The sequence below is a fragment of the Ranitomeya variabilis genome, chromosome 1 (assembly GCF_051348905.1).
Source record: "Ranitomeya variabilis isolate aRanVar5 chromosome 1, aRanVar5.hap1, whole genome shotgun sequence".
Taxonomy (NCBI): Eukaryota; Metazoa; Chordata; class Amphibia; order Anura; family Dendrobatidae; genus Ranitomeya; species Ranitomeya variabilis.
In genome coordinates, this window is record NC_135232.1 from 819,604,503 (window position 1) to 819,615,802 (window position 11,300).

Sequence of the window (11,300 nt, forward strand, 5' to 3'; positions counted from 1 at the left end):
TACAAATAAAAACTGGGCTCTACTTTCAAAGGTGACACTTTCACAAATCATATTATTTAATAGAAGACGAGAAGGGGAGGTCTCAAAGATGTTGGTTACTACTTATATTAATCGAGATACCTCTGATCTGCACGATGATGTGGCACTTGCACTTACTGAACTGGAGAAAAAAACTTTGCCACCATTTCTTAAGGCTGGAGATAAAAGGAAAAAGAGGGCGAAAAGTCCCAGTTCTGTTGACCCCAACAATGCAGAGCTCGATGGATCTTCTTGTACAGAAGCGGACAGAATGTGGCGTGATCGAAGACAACCCCTACTTTTTTGCAAGACCAATGTCATCATCGTATTTCAGAGGTTCAGATTGCATAAGATTTTTTGCTCAGGACTGTGGAGCAAAAAACCCAAACGCACTCTCATCTACAAGGCTTAGGAAGCACATTAACACTTTTGATGTAGTGGCAAACTTAAATGATACTGAATTAGACCAACTGGCAGATTTTATGGGACATGATATAAGGGTGCATCGGCAATATTATAGACTTCCAGAAGGCACTTTGCAACTTGCCAGGATCAGCAAAATTTTGATGGCTCTTGAAAAAGGAACAATGGCCAAATTTAAAGGGAAGAAATTGGAAGATATTAATATTGATCCAAATGGTAAGTTTAAATATTAAACTTTACATTTCATTAGAATTAAGGACACACTAAACATAGAAATGAAGCAACATGTGCAAATCCAGTAAAACAGATTTTGTCACTATATAGCCCTTAAATATACAGTACAGACTAAAGGTACCGTCACACTGACAGACACTACAGCGATCCCGACGGCGATAAGCGCCGCCCCGGGATCGCTGTAGCGTCTGTCCCGCATCGCTGTGGAGCTGTCAAACACCTCTCCACAGCGGCGCTATAGCGAGCCAGAGGTCGCTGTAGCGTTGCTGCGCTCCATAGGTGCGTGTGTGATGCCGTTGCTCTGATGGCGTCACACACACCGATCTGCCCCCTGCCGAAGAAAGGTACGGACCTTTCTTCGCCAAGCAGCGATCCCGCAGCAGGGGGCTGCTCGGAAGGCGCCGTCACACACGGCAACCTGGCTGCGAGGTCTCTGTGATGTCACGGAAATCCGTGACATCACAGCGATCTCGCTGCAGAGATCTGCTAGTGTGACGGTACGTTAAGTTAAAAAGCAGTTAATTAAAGAAAAAACAAGTGGCAATCATTACTTTAAGAAATGAAGGTCAGTCTGAAAAATTGGAAAACTTTCAGTGTCACAAAGTACAGTTGGAAAAAACATCAAGTAGCATCAAACCAGCTGTGTATCCACCAGACTTCTGAACACCACAACTGATGGTCTCAACCCCATTTATAAGGCAAGAAATCCCACTTATTAAACCTGACAGGGCACACCTGTGAAGTGAAAACCTGCCAGCGGCTCCCGTCTCTGTTCTCCCCCTGCACTCCCCATAAAGGGGCATACAGGGGAGTCCCAGCCATGTGACTGATGAAATGGCTATGACGTCCCTGCCCTTTTATGGATAGATGCAGGGGAATGGCAGATCATGGCGGGCCCTGCGCTCCTCACACACACACATGCCGATGTGTCTACACAGAGGCGCACCTCTGTGCAGAATGGCATATCGGACATTTTCGGATCTGCAGAAAATGTCCGATATGTCAAATAGAATCGAACATGCTCGATGTCCGACAAAGTGCGGAAATCGAACATGTTTGGTTCGATAAGCTCATCGCTAATTGCAATCAGCCACAAGGAAATCATTGCCTGTTAGTGGTCCTGGTGGGCTGGAGTATGACACCCCTGTTCTACAGTATATTTGGTCCTTTTAGTCATTTTTATCATTTCTTTTAGAAACCGTTGACTTGCAGATAGAGTCGGAAGATGATCAATCCTCTGAATCGGATACAGCCGGTATATATTCATTAATGTTCACAAAATAAATGGCCTTTTTCCATGGAGAGAATGAACAAATAAATAAGGGCTTGTCTGCCTGTGTGCATTGGCGGCAAATACATATGATCTGATAATTGGTGAATGGTCATTATAGCAACTATTTGGTCGATAATTGTTCAGTTTAAAGAACAATTTCCTTTTTTTTTCCTGTTAATAAAGGGGTTGGCCCAAGTTTTTTTTTATTTTTAAGAGAAGTATATTTGCAATATACTTATTTTAAAAAAAAAATTTGTTTTTAACATATTCATGGAAACCCATGTAATAGTTTACATGGGTTTCCATGGCTCCCGTCCTGGGGCTCGTACCAGGACGCGCCGGGCAGCAGGGACAGAGCGTCCCTGCTACACGGCAGAGCGCACACTGTATGGTCAGCGTGCATACGCGCGCCGGTCATACAGTGCCCACGGAGCCCCTGGAGCCGCTAAGATCGGCACCGAGACCCGGTCTGAAGCGGGATTCCGTGGACGTCATTATGACGTCCACGGTCCCACCCCCAGGCTGGGCCTCAGCCAATCAGTGCGCGCGGGCACTTATGGACTGAACTGTCCATCAGCGCCCGTGCCGGCCCCCAGCAGAAACTAAACTAAACAGTAGTTTCTGCTGGGGAGCTGCGAGATGGCAACTCGGGCCAACCCCTTTTATATTATGTTTATCAAGTTTTTTTAATCTTTATGTAATAAAAAAAAAAAATCTGCAGCATGCTATGGCTTTCCTATAGCATGCTGCAGCAATAGTACTCGCCTGTCGCCGAGCTTAGTATTGCTGGGGGGGATGAAAAAAAAAAACCTGTTACTCTTTGATATTTAAAGGGGTTCTCCGGGACTCTCTCTTAAGGATATATCTTAAGGATAGATCATTAATATTAAATCCGGGAAAACCTCTTTTAAGGGGTACTGCCGCAACTAATTAATAAGAACAAAAATTATATATTTAGGAGCGCACACTACAACTGAAATGCAATAGTGTAAACAAAAAAATATTTTCATTACCTTATTTCTAAAACTGCTGCAGTCGTTGTAAAATTATGCCCAAATCAACATGGCTGTGGACTCTGACTACAAATCCCATAATGCATTTCTCATCCTCCCTGTAGTGTGCATGTCCCCAAATATATCTGCTTTCCCATTGGTTATAATACATTGACCTAGTAGAGTAATGGCTCCGTTGCACTGAACGATACACATCGCACGAGCTCACGATTTATGACGTTCCAGCGATATAGTTTACCGATATCTGACCCCCTCCATACGACCAGGCACCTGCTGAGAGTTGTAAGATGCTGAAGAATGTCCAGACCTTTCTTTAGTCTTAAATGTCCTGCTGTGACTTTGTAACCTGACCTTTACATCGTAAATACACTGAAATTCCCTGATTTTCGTTGTGCCTCATGAAGTGTGACAACTGTGTTTACGATGTTGCAGCTTCATAAATGACATTGCTGAAATCTCAAACATCATAAATCGTGCGCTCATGCGGACTGAAGTTGTACAGTGTGACGGCACCATAACTGGCATCCTGGTATTAAGTCGAATCTAAATGGAATGGTTAGCCTCCACATGTTTCTGAGATTGGAAAACAAGCAGTCAACAGATCTCTGCCTTTTTTTTCCTCCATACCCCCTGTATCATTTTACTGCAGAGTGAGCTGACAACTTGCTGACTCTCCTCTTGCATACAGCATTCAATGGTTTCTTCCTAGTGCAGGACTTATCCAAATTCGCCATGTGCACTGTTAGGAGTAACTAGAATCTGTATGCATACAAGAGCCTACAAGTTGTGACCCAAGATAACTGATTGATAAACAAAATGGATTACAGCAAGATTAGTAAGGTCTTGTGAGTTATTATTACACATTGGACACCACATTACATTAGGTAATTATGAATATCCACTTGTTACGGCAATACCCCTTTAACATTTTTTTTAGTGGTTATAATTGTGATGTCTTAATTAGAACATATTATTGGGAAATATGCTTGTAAGAGGACTGAATATATGCCAATGAAATGCAGCTAATGTGCACACACCCCGAGGAAGTTTTAGGGTACGTGCACACATGGCGTTTTGGTGGCGGGTTTTTCTGCACTGAAACCGGGAGAAAACCGCTTCTCTTCTGTCCCGGTTTCTCCCCGGTTTTGTGGCGTTTTTTGCCCGGTTTGATGGCGGGTTTCAGTGCGGTTCTCCACTGAAACCCGCCATCAGCTCTCCCTCGCAGCGCTGCTATGATCCGCTTACCCCAGAAGCTGGCGCCGGCAGCAGTGTCCTGGTCCCGCTCCCAGTCTGACTGAAGAAATGATGATCAGGCAGGAGTAATAGATCACCGCTCCTGCCTGATCTTTTCTGCAGCCGTCAGACTGGGAGCGGGACCAGGACACTGCTGCCGGCGCCGGCTTCTGGGGTAAGCGGAGCAGCGCTACGAGGGAGAAGATGGAGAAAAGCACGGCGCACACCAGCAGCATGTAAATTTGCCGTGCGGGTTCCGCACAGCAAATTGACATGCTGCGGCTGTGCGGTTTGACGCTGCGGTCAGTTTCCCGTACGGAAACTAACCGCCACGTCTGCACGGGCTGGTGCTGACCTGCATTGAATATAATGCAGGTCAGCACCGCTGCGGGTTGACGGACGGGTTTTCCGTGCGGAAAACCCGCCACCAACCCGCCACGTGTGCATGTACCCTAATTCTAAGGGCTAAAACGTACTACAGAATTTCACTCAGAAATTCTGATCAGAAATCCGGATCTGAAATAATACCTGTAGTGTGTTCTGTCGGACTGAACTGCGGGACTCACCTGCTCTGATCAGCATTTCTGACTGAAATTCTGTAGTGTGTTTTAGCCCTTAGGATGGCAATATTTCTCGAACAACTTCGGCTTGTTTTCTCTATGCTGTTTTCTATTTGAATTCTGTTCAGTTATTTAATCACACCAGGAAAACACAATTTTTTCAACGGGTTTCGTGAGTAACTATCCAATTGTGAAACCATCTTGTCAGATAGTGGACTGGATCGTTGGGGAGGATATGGTGAGAGAAATGATGCATGGCATGTGCAGATATTTACTATATTATGATTGTACTGTTTATTGTAGTGACTTGGACCAGGCTAACCTGCTGCAAACTAATTCTATACCCAAATCTGCATGTGGATTTTGATGTAATCTGCATAAATTTTTGCGGCATTTTCACGAATACTTGTGGCTTGTGCCACTGAATTACTTATATGAATTCCGTGAAAAAGCCTCCTGGAAATCTATACAGTGGTCTGCTAAATTTGAAAATCCACAGCATGAGGCTGCACTGACACAAACGTGATTTTCCTGTATCTCAAATCTCAATGGGATTGTGAAAAACTTAGAGTGCACCTTTTGTCACACATGGCAACATGACATTTTTAAAACATGAACTATTTCTCAGCCTCACAGGCGTGAAGCTGTGAAAATCGGTGCTTAACATTGTGTCTGTGATTTTAATGGGACATCACTGAAGTGATAAACTACCAAGTCTGATAGAGAGGAAATCACATTGCAATGGATTTGTGTGAAAGAAAATCCATCAGTCTTTTGATGCACACTAATTTGTGCTAAATTTCAACACTTTTATAACTTGCCTGGCTTAAGATTCGCTAAAACAAATAGCCAAACACCTGCTTTATAAATTTATTCCTTTGTCAGACTTCAGATTCTTCTTCCCAAAGAAGAATTTTCAGAATTTCTAAATTTTTCCTTTTTCTAAGGCAAAATTAGGAAATGTGGGCCATTTTTTTTTTTTTTTTTTGGTGCAGATTTTCTACAGCAGGGGTCTCAAACTCGGGCAGACGTATGGGCCGCACATTGAAAGTTTCTAGCTGGGTCGCATTAATTTCAGCTATGAAATTACAAAATTATGACGCATGCACCTTAAGGCTTCGGGACTCGAGTGTCAAGAGCAGTGCCCAATCGCAGCGCCCTCCTGCACTGCCCCTCTGCTAGCAAGCTCCTTCTTCCACTGTTCCAGCCGTGGAGATTACTTGTGCTGTCTCATCGCAGCAGCTAACGTCACCCGTGGCAGGTGCCATGGCCCATGGGTGACGCTAAAATACGGGACAAGGATAGAAACGGGGTTACGGCCAATGAATGTGGGAGCGCAGTGGGCCGCGTGTTTGAGACCCCTGTTCTATAGTATGTTTAGTGCATTCTTTAAATTGTTCATTTAGATTTCAATTTTTCTTTCGAATCAGATCAAATTGAGAGCAGCGAGGCGGTGCATGAGAAATCGCCAGAACCTGAGAAATCGCCAGAACCAGAAAGCTCTACAGGTATATATGTGTTAATGTCCACAAAATGTGTAGGACACGTTTTAACTCTTTGAGGAGCGGGCTTTTTTTTTTTTTTTAAATTCCAAATTTGTTATTCTCTCCCCACCTTTGAAAAAAAATCATTAAGCATCCATTTTTTTGGAGCAATGCAGCCGGATGATTTATTTTTTGTGTGAAAAGTTGTACTTTACAATCGTGCTATTTATTGTAGCATAAAATGTACTGAAAACTTAGAAATTTCCAAGTGGAGCAAAATCGAAAAAAAAACATGGCTACACCACTTTTGCAGCAGTTTTATTTATATGGTGTATATATTTTGTCACAAATAACATTACATCTTTATTCTGCAGTACAGTTAGATTCCGATACCAAACGTGTACTTTTCCTTTAGTATTTTTCATAAATTTTTAAGACTTTGCTAAATCATTTTCTGACAGCCATTACTTTTTTTATTTTTTGGTCGAGACAGTTGTGCAAGGGCTCATTTTTATTTATTTTTTGGCAGGATCTCATGTACTTTCAAATGACACCATTGCTTTATTTTCAAGGTCGTAAACTGGGGAGAAGAAAATGGAACACAGAAGAGGTTAAAGCGGTGGAGAAACATATGCTCCGTTTTATTACCACATGCAGGGTTCCAGGCAAAAGAGACTGAGAATTGCATTATGGCTGAACCCACTGCACTGAAAGCCCGTAACTGGTCAGCTGTTAAGTTTTATATCAAAAACCGGATAACTGCACTAAAGAGAACACTTTCATAGTTTGTTTAAAGGGGTTGTCCGGGATATAAAATTTTCTAAATCCACCTGGGATATGTCTGATATGAATAAATAATGATACCTGAGCACCTCTCTGTCTGTTTTGCAGCGTTTGTACAATAGCTGAATCTCACCCTGCAGGTGATGTGTTAATATGAATGTCCTGGCAGTGGGAGTGTCAGAGCTTCTGCAGAAAGCCCTCCCCAGTATCCACCCACCCCGCCCCTAGCTCTGCTCATACACGCCCACTACACCTCCTCAGCTGCTAACCCCGCCCACTACACCTCGTTTCCCATAAATATAGTATTCCCCAGCCGAACTTGTATGTACCCTCGGGACGCCCGTACTGGGCATATGTGTAACAGTGCATATAACACTGTGTAATGCATCTGAGCAGTCTGATATTCTTTTCTGCATCTAAAACAGTGAATTTCACATCATCGTCTCACACAGGATTAGATACACAGCTCAGCAGACAGTATCACACAGGATAGGATTAGATACACAGCTCAGCAGACAGTATCACACAGGATAGGATTAGATACACGGCTCAGCAGACAGTATCACACAGGATAGGATTAGATACACGGCTCAGCAGACAGTATCACACAGGATAGGCCTTATCACGGGTTCCTGGTGGCTGAGATCAGGCTCCCTGTGCACAGCGTTTCCCTGGCCTTACTGTTTGCCGGTCCTGGGTGGGTAAGTCGTTTGGCTTTTGCGGCTTTAGGCACACTTAGCACGGCCTCTGAAGGGGGTTACAGGCTCAGCTTGTCGGTTGATTTACTACCTCGTGTATCCTTACTAGGAGCATGTCTGACTCTGAGCCTGAGGAAGGAATCCTGCAGGATCTTAAATCCACTAAAGAGTCTGCTACTAGCAGTCCTCTGTGGGGGATAATTGCGAGCTCCTTAGCACAATTATTGCGGGGTCAGGAGGCACTTACCAAAAGCACTAATGCCTCTTTAGGGGTTTTGAAAAAATTGTCTCAGGGGGCATCTACCCGCCCGGCTTCTAAGAGGTCGCGTAGGTCTCCTTCGGAGTCCTCAGTTTCTCCTCCATGTTTGTCTCCAACCCGGTCTCATGACTCACGGGCGTCTAGGCAGGAGTCCCTTAGGTCCCGGAGTGTTTCATCCCACTCTGACTCTGATTCAGACTGGGATCCTCAGCAGGCTTCAAAGATTTCTACCCAGGTGGATTTGCTGATTGATAACGTGAGAGAGGCTTTGCACCTCTCCGAGCCTGAGCCGCCTGCAGTCAATCAGAAAGCTAGTTTCAAGAGACCTAAGGGCTTGTCCACACGTGGCGGGTGTGTGGCGGTTTGCCCGTACGGAACCCGCAGTAAACAATGTACTGCGGGTTCCATACTAGCGGTCCATTCCGCACACCCGCCGCGGTAACATCAGTACTGCAGACAGGATCTGTTCCTCTCTCTGCACGGAGACCGCGGTAGAACTATGACTGTGTGTGTGTGTCTATGGATGTCCTCAAAGTGCTGACAGTCCCCAGATGGTGGTAGAACTATGACTGTGTGTGTGTGTCTATGGATGTCCTCAAAGTGCTGACAGTCCCCAGATGGTGGTAGAACTATGACTGTGTGTGTGTGTCTATGGATGTCCTCAAAGTGCTGACAGTCCCCAGATGGTGGTAGAACTATGACTGTGTGTGTGTGTGTCTATGGATGTCCTCAAAGTGCTGACAGTCCCCAGATGGTAGTAAAAACCATGACACTGTGTGTGTGTGTGTCTATGGATGTCCCCACATGGTTGACCCTACCAGAAACAGTCCCCACAAAGATGGCAAGTTTCAGGTCAAACTTTTTATTTCACATAATTGAAAATCTCAAGTGATATCTGTAATCACAATTTTTTTTTTATAACAGAAATATCAAAAACTCCTGTTGATGGTGCCTCTGGAAAGGCACGTCCACACAAGGGGTGATCCAGACGGGTGTCCACAGACAGTAGCAAAGACGAGTGTGTGTGTGTGTGTGTGTGTGTGTGTGTGTGTGTGTGTGTGTGTGTGTGTGTGTGTGTGTGTGTGTGTGTGTGTGTGTGTGTGTGTGTGTGTGTGGTGTTCCTTTTTTGTTACAAAATTTACATTTAATGTACTTGTATTTAAAATAGAGAGATAAAGAGCACTGAAGCCTCTCCTTGTGATGTTAAAAAAATATAAATAAAAGATCATAAAAATTTCTCCTAAAACTGTACGTAGTATCATTTTACAAAGGTAAATTTTACAGTGTGGTTTATGTAAAACTGGAACACAACACATGCAATACAGTTGTTTGCGGGTATATTTGATTAAATAAAAGGTGTATGAAAATATGGAGAACAGAAATTGAGCATTTTAATTTTTTAAGTGGATTTTTAAAAATAGCATATGTGGTCAATAGATTTTCAACTGGGGTTTAGGCATTTAAACTTTGAAGGAGTTATTGTTTGCAAGGTTTATGTTTGTTTTTTTGGGAGGTAAGGGTTTGACAGCTTGCGCATATTATGGAAGGAGGATATCAAGTTCAGACTTGTGTGCCTTTGGTATATTTTTTGGGGTTACAGAAGGGTGATTTTTTTTGCCTGCTTGCACATTGCTCAGATATAAAATTTGAGAGGGGTGGTTGATAAACTTATTAAATTACTTTGCATTTTTTTGGTTGTGGGTCCTATAGGGATTAATTTAGGGGGAGGGTTTTAAATCTGACTAGCTGTGGAGCAACTTTTTGTTCTAATTCAGCAGCCTACACATAATATAATTGTCTTTATACTTGCAGTACCAGGCCAACCAAACATCGGGACCAACAATCCAGCAAGCAGAACTCCTGATGCAAGTAATTAAGAACACAAAAAGCTTGGCATATAATTTGTACAGTGGGGCAAAAAAGTATTTAGTCAGTCAGCAATAGTGCAAGTTCCACCACTTAAAAAGATGAGAGGCGTCTGTAATTTACATCATAGGTAGACCTCAACTATGGGAGACAAACTGAGAAAAAAAAATCCAGAAAATCACATTGTCTGTTTTTTTATCATTTTATTTGCATATTATGGTGGAAAATAAGTATTTGGTCAGAAACAAACAATCAAGATTTCTGGCTCTCACAGACCTGTAACTTCTTCTTTAAGAGTCTCCTCTTTCCTCCACTCATTACCTGTAGTAATGGCACCGGTTTAAACTTATCAGTATAAAAAGACACCTGTGCACACCCTCAAACAGTCTGACTCCAAACTCCACTATGGTGAAGACCAAAGAGCTGTCAAAGGACACCAGAAACAAAATTGTAGCCCTGCACCAGGCTGGGAAGACTGAATCTGCAATAGCCAACCAGCTTCGAGTGAAGAAATCAACAGTGGGAGCAATAATTAGAAAATGGAAGACATACAAGACCACTGATAATCTCCCTTGATCTGGGGCTCCACGCAAAATCCCACCCCGTGGGGTCAGAATGATCACAAGAACGGTGAGCAAAAATCCCAGAACCACGCGGGGGGACCTAGTGAATGAACTGCAGAGAGCTGGGACCAATGTAACAAGGCCTACCATAAGTAACACACTACGCCACCATGGACTCAGATCCTGCAGGGCCAGACGTGTCCCACTGCTTAAGCCAGTACATGTCCGGGCCCGTCTGAAGTTTGCTAGAGAGCATTTGAATGATCCAGAGGAGTTTTGGGAGAATGTCCTATGGTCTGATGAAACCAAACTGGAACTGTTTGGTAGAAACACAACTTGTCGTGTTTGGAGGAAAAAGAATACTGAGTTGCATCCATCAAACACCATACCTACTGTAAAGCTTGGTGGTGGAAACATCATGCTTTGGGGCTGTTTCTCTGCAAAGGGGCCATGACGACTGATCCGGGTACATGAAAGAATGAATGGGGCCATGTATCGTGAGATTTTGAGTGCAAACCTCCTTCCATCAGCAAGGGCATTGAAGATGAAACGTGGCTGGGTCTTTCAACATGACAATGATCCAAAGCACACCGCCAGGGCAACGAAGGAGTGGCTTCGTATGAAGCATTTCAAGGTCCTGGAGTGGCCTAGCCAGTCTCCAGATCTCAACCCTATAGAAAACCTTTGGAGGGAGTTGAAAGTCCGTGTTGCCAAGCGAAAAGCCAAAAACATCACTGCTCTAGAGATCTGCATGGAGGAATGGGCCAACATACCAACAACCGTGTGTGGCAACCTTGTGAAGACTTACAGAAAACGTTTGACCTCTGTCATTGCCAACAAAGGATATATTACAAAGTATTGAGATGAAATTTTGTTTCTGACCAAATACTTAT

At 43.7% G+C, this 11,300-nt stretch overlaps 1 protein-coding gene across 1 annotated transcript; it reads left to right on the top strand.

Moving 5' to 3' along the window:
- Nucleotides 1-469: 469 nt before the first annotated feature.
- LOC143785824 (uncharacterized) lies at nucleotides 470-7,106 on the top strand. Its single transcript, XM_077274965.1, has 4 exons — nucleotides 470-657; nucleotides 1,871-1,930; nucleotides 6,185-6,262; nucleotides 6,811-7,106. The coding sequence occupies exons 1-4, from the start codon at nucleotides 501-503 to the stop codon at nucleotides 6,915-6,917; spliced, it is 402 nt and encodes a 133-aa protein (XP_077131080.1). The 5' UTR covers nucleotides 470-500; the 3' UTR covers nucleotides 6,918-7,106.
- Nucleotides 7,107-11,300: the final 4,194 nt, after the last annotated feature.

What these genes read in the sequence shown, in the direction of transcription:
- LOC143785824 (XM_077274965.1), top strand. Translation starts at nt 501, where the DNA reads ATGGGACATGATATAAGGGTGCATCGGCAATATTATAGACTTCCAGAA. An exon ending in TATTAATATTGATCCAAATG is followed by an intron (nt 658 to 1,870) that starts GTAAGTTTAAAT and finishes CATTTCTTTTAG; the next exon opens with AAACCGTTGACTTGCAGATA. An exon ending in CTCTGAATCGGATACAGCCG is followed by an intron (nt 1,931 to 6,184) that starts GTATATATTCAT and finishes CTTTCGAATCAG; the next exon opens with ATCAAATTGAGAGCAGCGAG.